The following is a 17,304-nucleotide window of genomic DNA, read 5'->3' on the forward strand; positions in this document are numbered from 1 at the left end:
ACAAAAGTTGCACATATTAAGTGCAAGTAGGATGTCTGAAGTATGACAGACAACATGCACTGTACAAGACATGTATAATCAACTCATTCAGGTCATTTACCAAACCCTATGTGTAGGAGTCTCTATTGGCCGACGCCGAAATTGGGAAATGCGGTTGACTGGAGAATAGGTTCCAACGCTAAAATCATGGCAGGTGCCGATTTGACGGCAAAATCGCAATTTTCCGTCACCTCAACAGCGGCGTCAATGCAGCCCGGAACACACGGACAGTAAAAACACCCTTTGCATATCATTAGCGCGCCCAACCTGGTATTCTCAGGGGTCTCTGCGATTCTCCGCCTCCGATCATTTACTTTGAATATTTCTCTTTACCAAGTATAAAAATATTGAAAATGAAAGAAAAGGCTGACAGTCCAGCATCATCCAATTGGATAATGAGTCATTTTGCTTTCCAATTCATGTAGGAAGGCAGTGTGTGTCACAACGATGCATGTGTTGGCCAAGTAATGGCCACAGTGTGGGGGCAAGTCATGTAATGACTCCTCCAGGAATATATTTAATCACAGTTGGCAAAATTGTGGCAATGCCTGAAATTACCGCAAGTACAGACCAGACAAGGATGTTCGCCCAATGCCACTAAGTTCCTTCAAAGAAAACAGAAATAACCCACAGGCAGAAAGATTTACATCTCAGAGCGTGGATGGAGAGTCTGTCAGACTGTGAGGTAGAGCTAGAGAAAGCCTTCACAGCTGAAGGGCGAGCAGAGAGAGGGCGAAGATGCAAAGGAGGCAGAGTCAAGAGACTAAGTGACAGGTAGAAGAATATAGGACTGAAGGAAATTGTAGAGGTACGAAGGGATTAGGACCAAGATTTTGAAATTGATGCCTTGGAAGAGGATGGGTCACAACATGGATGACTCTCAGATTTTTTATTTAGCCCCACGTTTATTGTCGAACCTCAAATGCCCTTGTCCTCGTCACTGGTTTATGCCTCTTCCAATATAAATGTATCCTTGCTGGTTGTAAGCAGCTTTATATGAGCCAAATAGGGTAATAGGTCTGATATGAAGGAAGGATTTTGTGTACTCTCACAACCTACATTACAATGAGGGTGGAATCGCCCACACCCCAACCCAGACATCGAAAGCAGAAATAAAATCAGAACGTGCTGGAAAAGCTCAGACAGCATCTGTGGAGAGGTAAACAAGTTAACGTTTCGAGTTGAATCTGACTCTTCAAAGACTTTTGGAACTTGGATGTCTGCAGTATTTTGCTTTTATTTTGGTACCTGAAACAGTGTGCTGGTCTCCACTCAGGAAGGCTCTCGCACATTTAGGCATGTCACAGCCTCCTGGACTCAACACTGATTTCAATAATTTCAGACTGTAACCTGCATCAATTTTGTTTCCTTTATCTTTGCAGTTTTCAGCTTTATCTTCGCTTTTGCTTCTGTTCTGCCATTTGCATTTTTTGTTTCTTTACATGCCCCATTACAACTCCCTTTGGCATTGTACCACCAACCCCAATTTTATATAAGCTCTTTCATTCTGTCACAGAACTCCTCGATTGTTCTTCCTCCATTCTCTCAACATGCACTTGTTTAAAATCTATTACTGTTCCCAGTTTAGATGGAAGATCATTGACCTGGAACGCCAACTCTTTCTCTCTCCACAGATACTGCCTGACCTGCTGAGTATTTCCAAGAATGATGTTAATATAGTGCTGTTGGCAGCTCTCAGTCCATGGTTACAGTAACAGTGGCCATGTGGCATTGGTTTTTTTTTACATCTACTATAAAGGGCAAAGGCCACATCAAACTTCCAGTTACTTGCATGCCTAAAACAAGCTGCGTCACACAAGATTCTCTGAAACATTTATAGTTACTGGAAACGTCTTTGGCGGCTGCCAGTTTAGTTAAGTTCATGTTCACTTTCTCAATGGGCCTAAATCCAAATGACATTGTATATTCGCACAACAAAAGAACAAACACAACATAACTTCATGTCTAAGAATAGCTACAGCAATTTATAGAAGTGATAAGGCTGCTTGAATTAAAGGATTCTTTGCTAATTTTGGACAAAGACACTTTGTTCTACTGGGACATTTAAAGACCAACGGCGCAGTTGTGTTTCCTTTCTTCTCCAGAATTAGCAATGGGTGAATGCATCAAAGCACAAGGGTTGACAGCCTAAAATTAACTGATTAGTTGAATGAATAAAAAAGTGGGTTTGAAGTGGTGTTCGTTCATCTCTCGTTTATTTGCTAACACTGGAAAAGATGTCTTCAATGCTTGCTGCTTCGCCCACTATGAGGTCGTGCTCCTCAACTATCACTTTCAAGTCATTATTCCCAAGCAAATGAAGTAGAGAGCCCTTAGACAGATAGCGTTGTCCTGAATCGTCCAAGTTAGCATAATGAGTTGAAAAACATGGGCAACTGACAGCTGTCCTGCATTTGATGCAAGTTCAGGGAAACATTACAGTAAGTGGGCAATTTGAGCCGTAACTTCTGTGGAGAGGCAATCAGAAGCAGTTTTTTTAAAAATTCCTTCATGCAATGTGGCATTCCTTCACAGTGGCACAGTCGTTAGCACTGCTGCCTCACAGCACCAGGGACCAGGAAACAATTCCTGCCTTGGATGATGCCTGTGTGGAGTTTGCATTTTCTCTGCATGTCTGTGTGAGTTTTTTTCCGGGTGCTCCGGTTTCCTCCCACAGTCCAAATATGTGCAGGTTAGGTGGGTTGGCCATGATCAATGTGCGGATTATGAGGATAAATGCTGTTTCGGAGGGTCGGTGCTGACCCGATGGGCAGAATAGCCTCCCTGCACTGTAGAGATTCTAGGATTCTATGTGGAAGTTTATTGCCCATTTCTGAGTTAACCACATTGCTGGGTATCTGGAGTCACATTTCCCTAAAGGACATTGGTGAATCAAATGGCTTTTTATGACAATCAATAATGGTCATAATTCCAGATTTTTATTGAATTCAAATTTCACCATCTGCCATGGTGATATTCGAAGCCTGGTCCCGATAACATTACCCTGGGTCGCTGGATTACTAGCCCAGTGGCATTACCACTGCACCACTGCCTCTCCTCGATGCCATGCCACTTCAGTTTTCCTACCTTGAAATCCAGCTGCTCCTTTCTCTCACGGCATTGCGAATCAGGCCGGGTGAGAACAGTGCACTGCAGCAGGTTCCCGAGGCCCTGTGTCGAGGGCAGCTGAATCTGATGTAAGGAAGACACGCTATCTTTCTTACAGCATTTGCTGCTGCAAAGCAGGTAAGTTTAAAGGTCCAATCTCTTTGAGAAGCCAGGGAGAAGGTAAGTATGTAAGGTAAGTGCGTAGGATTAGGGGTGGGGAAGCTGGGTAAGATGGGGGAGTTGGGTGGTCAGTGGGGGATCAGGTGACCAGTGAAGGAGTTGGACGGTGAGTGGGGCTGGTAGGTGGAGCGGTTGAGTGATCAGTGGAGGGTGGATTTCAGGTGGTCGGTGGAGGGTTTGGACGGTCAGTGGAGCTGGTAAGTTGGGGGGGGGGTGAGGAAATCAGGTGGTTGGGGGTAGTCAATGGGGTTGGTCACGTGGTCAGGGGTGGACAGTGGCCGGGGGGTGGGGGGTGGGGGGGGGGCTGAGTGTTCAGTGGGGTTGATCAATGGGGGTTAGGTAGTTTGGGATATTTTCCAGTGTAGGGCAATTGCCAAATGCAGGTTGCCAAGTGGCAGCAATCTGAGATGGAATCTTGTGCTCTCACTGTTGGGGAGCTTGGAGGCTGGAAGAGCATGTCATTACGTAGGATGCGGCATTCTAGAACCCACTGCCATGCCATCACCATCAGAATGTAGTTCTGGGCAGGAAGACTCATGGTCGAACTTCCCACTCTACTGCCCACTGAGACCCTTAGCTGGCCAATTAATGACCATAAGGGCCTCATTCTGCCATGGCTGGCATTAACCCAGTGGGAAGTGGGTCTGATGCCATGCAGCATGCATGGAGGTAAAACTGTACAGCCAGCTTGTCACTCCCGAGGTTGGGCAGAGGAGGAGGGATTGCATTCTTTGAACTAAGACTCTCAGTACCTGATTAAGGGATGTCATCGGGACAGGTGGGTGCCAGATGAGAACCACCAGTAGTCTCGTCTCCCTGTGTCCCCTGCCCCACGAGTTACCTCTGGCCTGGGCCGTTCTGCCATCTCAGGATTCCAATGCCTGTCATCCAGCAACATCCACAGTCTCTCCAGTGGTATTGCTGAACACACGTGCTGCTAGCCTCTGATTGGTCAGCAGCTCTTAGTAGGTGAGACTTCTGCTCCCGACGTCAGGATGGCATAGGAAGGCCTGCAGTTGGCTTTGCCATTGCCTGATTGGCTTGTGGTTCAGCTGGTCTGGCTGAATTGAGGCAATGCATGTCTCTTGCTGGCTCTCCAGGTGGCAGTTGAGACCCCTGATGACTCAACAAGATTCTGTCCAATGCAGAAATATAGGTTTAAACCAACCCCAGAGGCTAACAATCCAGTGAGCTACAGAAATGAAATTCAAAGGCCAAAATCAAATTATACAAAGGCCAATTATATTCCCTAAGCCAGGTCTGGCCAACAGAGACTACGGGCGGGATTCTCCGACCCCCCCCCTCCCTCCCCGGGTCAGAGAATCGCTGGGGGGCGGCGTGAATTCCACCCCCGCCGGCTGCCGAATTTTCCGGCGCCGGGGATTTGGCGGGGGCGGGAATCGCGCCGCGCCGGTCAGCGACCGCGAGCACTGCCCCCCCAGCGATTCTCCGGCCGGCGGTGGGCCGAGTGGCCGTCCGTTTTTTGCCGGTCCTGCCGGTGTAAATTAGAGTAGGTCCTTACCGGCGGGCGGCTTCCGGGGTTCTCTAGGGGGCATGGGGGGATCTGGCCACGGGAGGTGCCCCCACGGCGTCCTGGCCCACGATCGGGGCCCACCGATCCGCGGGCAGGCCTGTGCCGTGAGGGCACTCTATTCTTTCGCACCGGCGGCTGTTGCAGTGCTCCATGGCCGGTGCGGAGACGAAGCCCTCTGCGCATATGCTGGGATGACGACAGCACACGTGGCGCTCCCGTGCATGCGCCAACTCGCGGAGGCCCTTCGCCGCCGGCCGCGCGGCGCAAACCACTCCGGGGCTGGCCTGACCCCTGAAGGTGCGGAGGATTCTGCACCTTCGGGGCGGCCTGACGCCGGAGTGCTTCACGCCACTCCTTCCCGCCGGAGTTGCCCGCCCCGCCGATTACGGAAGAATCCCGCCCTACTAGTCTGCTAGGACAAAGGACCCTGCAACTTTCCTTTTAAAATTTTAATGGTTGTACATTAACAATTTCAATAATCCAGACAAAGGAATATACATCCTTTGTAACAGCCGAAGTAAAGAAGTGGGAGTCATGTCATATGACCTGCGTAGGGTGGAGAACCCTTAAGCTGTCTTTCTGCATTGCCAATCAGTCTGCCATCTTTCATCCAGAGAGCAGCAGCTCAGAACAAGGGCTCGTTCCAGGTGACTGCCTGGCCCATATCTACACTGATCCACTGGAACCTCTGAACATCTATACCATCGCCTGAGACTAATTCATCGCTATGTGCCTATCCCATTGTGGAAGTCGTCCCACTGGAAAGTGAATTATCCAACATCACTCTTTATCTTGCCAAACTCTGTGACTCAAGTGAAACAATAATTATTTTCTCTGTGGTCTTTGCCGTGTCAACCTTTCTTTCTTCATCGCCACCTCTTTTGTTATATAAATTAAAAAATGAGGCTATCCTCCTGTTTGAGTTTGCGCAAATAAACAACGACTCCAAGTTTACCTTATTTCTACTTTGCTGTGGGATTATTAACAAAAATTGGATCCTACAAAAACTGAGGGGTTGGAAAATACGCCACCTCTTAAAAAGGGGGAAATAAAAAATTAAAACACCTTCCTGCTCATGTTGTGAGGAGAAATCAGACCTGTTTAAATTAAACCACTCAGCTGTGTAACAGAGGGTAAACAATAGTTTCGCCATTTGTATTGAGAATGTTTGGATAAATGTGTTGCATCGTCTATTAATAAATTAGTAAGTTTGTTCTGTAGTTTCTTGCTTAAACCACAGTCTGTTAGATTCTTTCTAAGTCTAGGAGATCACAAGGGAACAAGTGTGTAAATACAGCCACAGGGGCAATACATTATTGTGATGAATGGTTATTGTAATTCTGTACCCTTATCATCATGTAGGATGATGTTCCCTTTAAGACCGGGCTTGGAACCCTGGGGACTCCGTCTCCAGTTCCGCCCACCTGGGAGTCGTATATAAGGGGCCGCCTTGCAGGCTGCACCCAGTAAGCACCCATATCGGCATCAGGCTAGTTCTTAGCTCATTAAAGCCTTCTTTACCATTTTACTCTCTAGCGTCGTTATTGAGGGTACAACAATTATTCTGGATCATGTGTGCATAAGATCACATTTTGGTTCATAGGGAATATTAGAAATTCCAGGCCTGTACTCGATTTTCTCCTGGGTTTAATGTCACTGGGCACTGGAAGCAGGCCCCACAGTCCCCTGCAATTAGGAGTTCATGTTCATTGCCCAATATCTAGGCATACAGCAGCATGACCCTCAGGTTGTAGCACAACACTTTCCCAGAGGCTAAGCAGCAGGCCAAGGACAGAGAACCTACGCATTGTGTTAGAGATGGAGAGACTGAGCAGAATGCAGAACTCTGAGCCTCTTCACTCTAACCACTGACAAATGGAATTTCAAATTGGTTTAGCACAGGGCCAAATCGCTGGTTTTGAAAGCAGACCAAGGCAGGCCAGCAGCATGGTTCAATTCCCGTACAAGCCTCCCCCGAACAGGTGCCGGAATGTGGCGACCAGGGACTTTTCACAGTAACTTCATTTGAAGCCTACTTGTGACAATGAGCGATTTTCATTTCATTTCAAATTATGTGAACTGAATATTTCACCTCATGTACATTTTTCTATGCTGCAAAGGTGAACTGGTGAGCGCAAACAAAACTAATTTTAAACCAGCCAGCTGATTTATCTATGATATAATGTGTAAAAGGACAAAATAATGTGAACAGTGAATTTTAATCATTTTTATAACACTCCCCATAATAAATAATTATTGCAACACTCCTTGCAACAAAATGTCATCAAAGCAGGTTTAATATATTTTTCTGACCAGTAAATTCTCTGAAACTAGCCAATGTTAAACTTAAGCAAAGAGCAAACAGTCCCTGTGTCTGGCTTTCTTACCAGGTCAAACTGAATTAAAGATCTGAATGTTCTCCTGGTCTCTACAGCCATTGTGGTTTCGTTTTTTAAAATAAATTTAGAGTACAAAATTTTTTTTTTTCAATTAAGGGGCAATTTAGCAATCCACCTACCCGGCACACCTTTGGGTTGTGGTGGTGAAACCCACGCAAACACGGGGAGAATGTGCAAACTCCACACGGCCAGTGACCCAGAGCTAGGATCGAACCTGGGACCTCGGCGCTGTGAGGCAACAGTGCTAACCATTGTGCCACCGTGCTGCCTGCCATTGTGATTTCTGATTAAATTATTTAGCGAACTTATAAATTGGACTCGAGGTAGCCAGCTTCTGTCTCACCTCGTGACGGGGCGGTAACGACCTCAAAATGGGGGCCCGGCTAATTCTTTTTTATAAAGAACTGACCAACGGCTCCAAAGTACCTGGCTGATTCAATGAGAGTCTCCTTTTCTGATGGAAATAAGGGTTATATAAAAAGTAACGAGAATATCGATTGGCTGCAGCCGCCTCCATCAAGCACTCAAAAGTGTCAAATAATTTTAAGGGCCCTCGAGGAACAAAGAATGCACCCTCAGGACCCACAAACGTAATCTGTTCACTGCCATCGCAGGGTTTCAATCCGCCATGATCGTAAACCCCTCTCAAACGCAATCTAGGTTGCTGGCAGCCCGTCTGGCAAGACCTTTAGTCTTCAATCCACTAAGCTGTGCCGGGATGTCTAACTGACAGTCTACAACTTGCCTGGAAAATTTAAGTGAGCCCAGAACCTCAGAAAGATAGCGATCTCTTGGACTCACTGGCATGCTACACCAATCAGTTGTCCAGTATTCTAAATCTATCATAGAATATCATAGAATTTACAGCGCAGAAGCAGGCCATCTACCCGCTCATTGGTAAATGTTCATTGAAGTGTCTGCTCGGTGTACTCTACCATTAAGTGCCTTGTATTTAGTCAAAAAGAGCCAGCGAAAGAAGGAGATTGAATGTTGACATCAACATCTCAACACATTATCGGCACCTTGCCTTAATTTTGTTCTTGGTGGACGCTTTTCTGAACAATATAATTTGACGAATGAATGCATTTATTACATTGCATCATAATGCTGAAGAGGTATTGTCACACTGTACTGTCAACATTTGCCAAAGAAATTAATTTGACTCCAATTATTATTTCATTTTCTAATTAAGAAAAAGTATTCACCGCCAAGGAAAGGTTTACATAAGAATATAAGAACGAAGAGCAGGATTAGACAATTCGACCCCTCGAGCCTGCTCCGCCATTCAATAATCATGGCTGATCCACTCTGGGCGTCAACTCCACTTTCCTGCCCGTTCCCCTTAAACCCATTACTGATTAAAAATCTGTCTATCTCCTCCTTAAATTTACTCAATGCCCCAGCATCCACCGCACTCTGGGGTAGTTACTTGCACAAATTCATGACCCTTTGCGTGAAGTAATTTCTCCTCATTTGTTTTAAATCTGCTACCACTTAACCTAAAACCGTGACCTTTCGCTCTAAATTGCCCCACAAAAGGAAGCATTTGCTCTATGTCTACTTTATCAATACCTTTTTATCATCTTATATAACTCAATTAGATCTCTTCTCTTTCTTCTAAACTCAAGAGAGTATAGCCGTAAAATGCTCAACCTCTCTTCATAAGACAAACCTCTCATCTCTGCAATCAATCGAGTGAACGTCCTCTGAACTGCCTCTAATGCAACTACATCCCTCCTCAACTGTAGACAGTACTCCAGGTGCGGTCTCAACAATGCCTTGTACACTTGCAGCAACGTTTCCCTACTTTTAAACTTTCATTTTAAATGTTTTTTCTTTTTCTTTTTCCCAATCAAGGAGAAATTTACCGTGGCCGATCCACCTCCCCTGCACATCTTTGGGTTGTGGGGGGTGAGACCCATGCAGACATGGGGAGAATGTGCAAACTCCACACGGACAGTGACCCAGGGCCGGGATCGAACCAGGGTCCTCGGTGCGGTGAGGCAACGGTGCTAACCACTGCGCCACCGTGCTGCCCTTACTTTTATACTTTATTCCTTTAGCTGTACGGGCCAAAATTCCATTTGCTTTCCTTATTACCTGCTGTACCTGCATACCAATTTTCAGCAATTCAGGAGCAAGGGCACCCAGATTATGACACTATTATTTCAGCAAGGTTTCTTCATGGCATTTTATTTTTCTAAGCTATGCCAAATGATTCTTGGCCAAAGAAAATCTTTGACTGGATCAGGTTCCAATCAGTTGATTTCTGCAAACAAGACAAACCGTGCCCTCCATTTGGGTTACAGTAGATTGCAGGTGAGCCAAATTCATTTCTAATCATGCTGACTGTGTCAATATCAATTTTAAGAGTATTGGCATTGCACTTTTCTGTCAAAACAAATATTTTTATGGGTGCTTACTTTTTTCTCCTGGTTGTATGTTGTAAAGATTTCCTGTGCCCTCTCTTCACCACCGTCTGTAAATAGCATAATTATCTTGTTGCAATTAGCTCGGGACACATTGAACTGCAATGGAAGAATAGGGAACGTTACTCTAATGCAATACAGTTCCAAAGAAGAATCATATTGGACTCAAAACGTTAGCTGTGTTTCTCTCTCCCCACAGATGCTGCCAGACCTGGTGGGTTTCGCCATTACTTTCTGTTTTTATCTCAGATTTCCAGCATCGCAGCATTTTGCTTTTATGAGCATTACTCTTTAATATCGGTTCACCTTCTTTCACTTGAAAAAGCATAACTGTGCTCCACACTGACATTTGTTTTTTTAAATTTAGAGTACCCGATTCATTTTTAAAAATTAAGGGACAATTTAGCATGGCCAATCCACCTCGCCTGCACATCTTTGGGTTGTGGGGGGCGAAACCCACGCAGATACGGGGAGAATGTGCAAACACCACACTGACAGTGACCCAGGTCTGTGGTCGAACCTGGGTCCTCGGTGCCGTGATGCAGCAGTGCTAACCACTGTGCCACCATGCCACCCCCACTGACAAAATAACAGTGTATTTTTAGACAGCCTGGTCTTTATGTTCAGTTTCTCAAGCTTGTGGGTTTCCAGTACATTTTAGGTTTTTTTTTTACTCTAAATATTCTTCTAGTTTGCTGTTTTGGCCCACCCTTTATTATTGAGCCCTTACTCTCAAGAGCCTGGACCATGTCATTATCTGCCCAATATCTAGGTAATTTGTTGTTCCCCAGGAATCAAATAGAAAACTCCTAATATTGTAATCCAGGGCTCTAGTTATATCACATGCCCTCGTACCACCTTTCTCAATTCCAGAAGGCATCACAATTAATGTTTCACTCGGCTGTGGCTTAGGTTTTAAACTCCCAACCCATTTATCCAACAGTAAATGGGTAAGAGAACAGAAGCAATCACACCCTGTAGATACACAGACGTTATAAGCTTATCCAAGCCCCTCAGTTGATTTTTTTTTAAACTGCCGTATTAATGCAGTTGCATCCGAGTTGAATGGTCTGGGCCCTCTTTCCATTAAATGACCGGGCAAATGGTTTATACTTTGGCCTTATGCACATCACGACAAGTTTGCATCATTTTGCATGTGTCTAACTAACTTTTAACCCTAATACCTAATGGAGACAAATACTCCACTTCTGCCACACATCTTTGTTCCTGTAATATTTGTGTTATTTTTAAAAAGTCCATTCACACGGAAACTCTAACATACGCAAAGTGGCTTTAATTTGCACCAATGCTACAATTATGGTTTAAATGCATCTTCATACACACACGAGTAAATTATATGAACAGGATTCCCTACTTCATAAAAACAATGTTATTTTAAAAATTAATGTTTGGTGCCAAAATTCAATATTAAAATAGCATTCTTATCTTTTTTCACATTTTGAATATCTCTCTTCCTCTCTTTTATTGGCCTAAATTTTCCAGCCACGCCTTGGTGGGACCCACTTTAGGGGATGCAGCAGCTCAGCCAAAGGTCCATTGACCTTCGGTGGGACCAGGCAATCCCGATCGTGGGCGGGGCAGGTAAGTCCCACTCATTGTGTTGCCATGTTGTGGCTGAATGGAATTAAATGGAGTCGAACTCCATTCTTAGAAAAAAGCTGATGTGCAAGATACAAAATGTGATCAAGATGAAAGAGGACTAACTTCGCTCAGCCTGTTAATTGACACAGGGCTTCCTATTCTATATGAAACATTTGTAGTGATGGGAAATTTTCACAAGACAGCACAGAACCTCGATACTTACATTAAAATCACTCGCATGAAACTTGGAGAGGGTGCAGAAGTTGAGCTAGTCTCCTCAGAACATTGAAGAGGCGATTTGATAGAGATACACAAAATCATGAACGGCTTTGATGGCGTAAAGAAGGAAAACTCTTTCCTGTATCTGAAGGAGATTTAGAGGGGATTTGAGGAAAATCTTTTTCATGCAGAGGGTAGTGGGAATCTGGAATTCACTGCCTGAAAAGATGGTAGATGCAGGAATGCTCATAAAATTTAGGAAGCATTTAGATGAGCACTTGAAACTCCATAGGACGCAAGGCTGTGGGCCAAGTGCTGGAAAATGGGATGAGAATAGATAGATGCTTGATGGCCGGCACAGACGCCATGGGCCAAAGGCCTACTGTGCTGCACAGCTCTATGACTTTATTTAAAGTGACTGAATAAAGCACCAGAGGCAACATGAGAAAACATTTTTAGTACAGCAAATTATTAACTACCAGAAAGGAAGGTATACCTTTCAAAATGAACTAGTTAAATACTTGTCAAGAAAATATGTACAGGGCAAAGGGAAAAGAATAGGGCAGTGGGACTCATTGGAAAGTTCCTTCACAGGCATAATGGGCTGAATGGCCTCCTTTAGGTGCTGTAGGTTCCTGCGAATCTATGGGCAGGATTTTTCAGATGGCGGGGTACTCTGCCCCGCCAGTCAAAGATTCGATAGGGAACACATCCCCGCCAACACCAGCTGACCCATGGCCATTTAAGTTGGGCATTAGTTGGCTAAGACGAGGTTTCCACCTTCATCTTTGAGAGGTCGTTGGGAGGAAAGTTAGGGGGGGTGAGGATATGACCTTGTAGGGCGGCATCTCTGATTGGCGCAGGGGACCATCAAGGTAGTAAGTATCCCTACCCCCCTTGCCCGATACAAGCTCACCCGATAAACACTGCTGAGATATGTCCTTCCCCTGATGCAGGCAAAATAGCAGCAGGGGCAGGATGAGGCATTTAAGTGGCCTCAATAGGTCTGGGGGAATGGGCATAAAATGGGAGACAGGTTGAGGGTGGATGGGAGGGCTGCTGGGGGACCATAAAATGATGCCCTATGATTCTACAACACTCGGATGCTGAATCTCAAATACAACTCCAATGTATTTGGAATGCCTTAATTTATCTTGTTTTTAGGTTCCTGATCTGGAACTGAATTGTCCCGTAGCTCCTCACTGGTCAGATAGTGTTGTAACATCGATATTTTCTCATTTTTCTTAAGTTTAAAACTATCAGCATGCTTTGCAATCAATTCTATTGATTTAAAACTGAATATGGCTACTCAATATTTAGCATAATTTCAGAACTAAATGTCGTCCATGCAATCATTTAGGAACAGAAATGAAGGTACTTACATTTAGCAATTGCTCAAAAGCAAATGTAAACCCTTTTTTATAGTCAGTGATTCCTTTGGCCTGAATTTGGTTAACCGCATCTTTGAGGACCTTTTTGTTCCTGACATTGGCTTGCACAAGATGCCTGAAGCAGCTGACGGATTTTGCTTGATTGTTGAACTGAAATACAGTAAGACAAAAAGGAGTTTCAATCAAATGCATAAGTTTAAATAATTTGGTCCCACACGCAGGTGGTCCAATTGGGAATTGCCTGGTGTCACACTAAGCTACAGAGACCACAACCAAAGGTAGCCCAGGTTCAATCACACGTTTGCGCTGATTGGCGCATCTCACCTCGTTCTGTTCCACCGAGAGTTCCAAATGGCTGCTCTGATGGTGTTACCTCTCTGGCCTTAACTCTATTTCTTCACTGCTGCCCAATGACCTCTGCTGGGAAGTGTGCATTTGGGATGTCCATCAAAGGGCCGGATATGTTGTGCAGGCCCCTAATTAAAATCTTGCTGAGGTTGACTTAGTCACTGTGCTTGAAGGTGTCAGGTGACATGAAACCATACTACAGCATATCTCCTCGACTTTCGGAGAGCAAGCGAGGAATTTGGAGAGGTAAGAAGCAGCGTACATCCATTACAGCTGGTACATATTATTCAGCTTTTATGACTCCTTAATATGAAACACCATCTCAGGCCAATCGCAAGGTAAAATAAACAAGTGTGTACTGAGTTTGCATGCCATTGTTCTCTCCATTATTTCAATGCATGTGATTAGTTATTAAAATTAATTTGTGCCTCTGCTGAAATAGAAGGCAATTAATGAATGTATTAATAGTAATTTGCCAATACAAATTTTTTGGCTATTAATTGGGGTCCAACTACTAAAAAGTTCATCACTTTTGACTATGAGAATGGGCATGGTCTTGGCATCCAAAAATAGTGCCCACTATTAAACAGCACTCGATTCTTTTTCGAGCCTCGGTGAGAATGGTCACACCAAAGCCACACTTACCTGAATTTCCTGCACTGAGGAGTTCCACTCGCCAATGCAGGAAGAGATTAGGGCGTCACTTTTAAATGGTACCCGATCTCCCGACCCCACAACATGACCCCTGGACTCCCCCAATGCCCCTACTTAATGCTTAGGGGGTCCTCGAGCCCTCCTCACCCCACCTCATAAGGGCAGGGCACTCCCAAGCCCAACCCACGTCTTGGGCACCTTGACACTACCAGCCTGTAACCCTACCAGTGCACCTGCCAGCCAGGCGCTGCCAACTGGGAACCCTGGCAGTGCTGGGGTGGCACCAGAGTGACACTGCCAACCTGGCACCCTGGCAGTGCCACCCAAGAAGCTTGGCAGTGCCACCTTGGTGCCAAGTTGCCCAGGTGGCATCAGCAATGCTAGTGTACCATCCTGCCCAGAGGCTGACCACCCTGGGGCCTCCGCTCACCTGGGAGACCACACCCCCCCTCCCCCAAGTGCCGTTTCGCTTGGTCTATGTTTATGGAGACCGGTGCTAAATGGCGCCGGCTCATGGTCTCCGAGGCAAGGGGATTCGATCCAGGGCGCTAGATAGATTCTGCATAGATGTATTCAAGTGAGACTAACTACTCATTTGAATATGCAAATCTGGGCCCCGCCGATTGTGGGCTGGATCCGGATTGTGACGCCTCACGAGATCCCGTTAGATCTCATGAGGCGTAACAAGCTCGGAAAGTCTTGCAAGAGGCCTTTCGCGAGATTTACTGGCCGCATCGCGTCCCACGTCAGGCGAGGCTGTTAGATCACCCCCATCTTATTTGGTACGGTTGTAATCCCAGCAATGGCCAATAGTCTCTTCTGACACTACAGCCAAAAAGGCTGACAGGTAGCTCTCCAGATTGGGGCTTCCACCTTCCGCTCATCTAACCCCCTCCCCCCTCCCCCCTCCCCCTCCCCACCACCACAATCAGACAGCTCTGCAAAGATTCGCAGGGCTGATCGAAGCCCCACATCCCAGGATCAGAACACTCCCAGCATTGGACATCTGCTCGGTGTAGAATCAGATCCCACCGCGTCAAATCTGGAATCTGACACACTCCAGGATCAGGTGTCTCCTGACTGGGTTCAGGATTAGATCTCCCCCCACCCCCTCCCAAGGATTATATATCTGCCTCTACCTCACCAGGATCAATGATTGAAACCCTCCTCTCTCACCAGTTCATTGGTCAACCTACCTGTTCCTATGGCCCCCTCCATAAGCCCTCTGCCTAACTGGTGGCTTGGCCTGTCAGTCAGACTGATTTTGGTGGGAGAAACATGCCAAAGACACATGGGATGGGCGTAGTTAAAACATCACAACATGTGAGGCAACCCAAAATTCTGGGTTTCCCATCTGAAACTCAGTCCCTGCCTGCATATCCCGCCCCCGCTAATATGTTTTATAAGAGACTTTCACACAAGACACCCAAGTTAATTAAATATTTTGATTTCAAACTCAGTCCTATTTCTTGCTATAATGCTGCTCAACATTCGGGCGATGTCGGTAATGCCATTACCCCGCATTTATATTTTAGCATCTAATCATCTAAGACACTTTAATTAATCCACATTATTAGAAAAGAAAGATTAATTCTGTTGGACATTAATACAGTGGCATGAACCCTTAAGAATTATGACATTGATTGTTTTTTAAAATCACACAACAGTTTACCTATTGGTGCAATTTTGTTTGGAAACTATTTATACAAATAGAAAATAGTTGTGAATGAACCAAATGGGAACTATATCCCGTAATGAGCGCGTTTAGCCACTTGTTTCCTGGGGCTTGCAGCGCCGGGAAACACAATACTATCTAATGCGACTTGGGTTAGATACAAGGGCTCAGTGCGGAACTCGCGGTCGAGGCCGCACTCAATCTGTCTTCTGCACTGAGGAGTCCCACTCACCGAACCTTCTCAGTGCAGGGAGAGATCGGGATGCCATTTTAAAATGCCGTCAAGATCTCTCGACTCCCAGACGTGACACCCCAAAGCCCCAACTCACCTATAAGGGGTCCTCGGCCTCCCGAAACCCAACCTCACGTGTACAGGACACCCCAGGGCCCGATCACTGCCACGCAAAGAAATGCCAGCTTGGCACGTTGGGTCTGCCGGCCTGGTACCTGGAAATGCCCCAGCCAGCTGGCAGTGCCATCTGGGCACCTTGGCAGTCCAGTGTGCCACCCTGCCCAGAGGGAAAGGATCTGGGGGCCTCCAATCCCCGGAGAGATCGCCACGAGTGCCGTTCCTTCTGAACCCGTTTGTGGGGACCAGTATTGAACGGTGCTCGCCCGAGGTCTCTAAGGTGAAGGGGATAGATCCCAACGCCTTGGTTACCTCAGGAAACTGCATATTAGAGTGAGACTAGCTGTCTTGCTCTAATATGCAGATTTGCCAAAACGTGATCACGCCCACAATGGGCGGGCTTCACATCACAACATCTCGCGAGAACATGTCAGATCTCGCGAGGCATGCCAGCCAGGTAGATTCAGGGAACGGGGTCTCCCAACATTTAACAGCCATGTTGCGTCGCAGCATACTGCTTAATGACTCACTTAAATATGCTGATCTAGATCTCATCCTCACTCCGTTAAGTCTGGCGAGGCAGTTCGAGCGTCACAAATCTCGGCAGAGGCCTCTCGCAACATTCAACGCCCGCATCCCGACACAAAGTCGCGCCCAATATATCACTTACTCTAGACATATATATATATGCTTATGTCTGTGGCGTAAACAAGCCTCCACTAAAGGCCTTGGCCGGAATTCTATGAGCCTCCGCCCCGCAATCGGGCCTGGATGTGCAGGGCCCCGTATCGGCAGCCAGAGCTGCGAGGAACACTCCGGGGCCCTGCTACACCCCTGCAAAACAGAGAATAACTCTGGACTTTCTCCAGGTAAGTCCAGAGTGATTCGGCTGTAGCCATCTGGGATGGCCACTTCCAACTAGGTGCAGAGGAACTCGCAAAGACCAGCGGGTAAAATGGAGAAGCCAAGACTCAGGCAGGCTCAGAGCCTGAATTGCATATTTGTCAGCAAAAGTCCAGATGGTATCGAAACTCCGTCCCATTAGCTTGTTAATCAAGCCGATTAGCATTTGATGGCCCAGCTTCCCCAAAACAAAAGACTGGTACGCAAGCAGCCGGGACAGTCCCAGACATTTCGGCGCCACTCCCTGTTCAAGGGAAACGCAAACAACGGGGTCAGTGACCGCTTGGGACACGCCCAGCCATCCAGATCCCCGCCCACCTATTGGCTAAAGAATCGAACAGAGTGATCAGGGATCACCCAATTAGCAAGGCCCAAGTTGAAGGACCATAATGCCATATGTTCACCCTCTTTTGGCCTTGGTACACCAGTCACAGTCATCGCCAACCGTAGCAACACCAGAATCGAGTCCAAGTT

At 46.2% G+C, this 17,304-nt stretch overlaps 1 protein-coding gene across 4 annotated transcripts in view; it reads right to left on the reverse strand.

Moving 5' to 3' along the window:
* Window positions 1–17,304, reverse strand: part of LOC140387976 (voltage-dependent calcium channel subunit alpha-2/delta-1) — an 890,358-nt gene that overhangs the window by 201,708 nt on the left and 671,346 nt on the right. For all 4 annotated transcript variants that reach the window (XM_072471400.1, XM_072471399.1, XM_072471398.1 and 1 more), the window contains 2 exons: window positions 12,893–13,051; window positions 9,684–9,788 (listed from right to left, as the gene is read on the reverse strand). In XM_072471400.1, coding sequence (XP_072327501.1) covers window positions 9,684–9,788; window positions 12,893–13,051 — 264 coding nt within the window. The remainder of the gene's footprint in view (window positions 1–9,683; window positions 9,789–12,892; window positions 13,052–17,304) is intronic.

Source organism: Scyliorhinus torazame, chromosome 13, assembly GCF_047496885.1.
Source record: "Scyliorhinus torazame isolate Kashiwa2021f chromosome 13, sScyTor2.1, whole genome shotgun sequence".
Classification (NCBI taxonomy): Eukaryota; Metazoa; Chordata; class Chondrichthyes; order Carcharhiniformes; family Scyliorhinidae; genus Scyliorhinus; species Scyliorhinus torazame.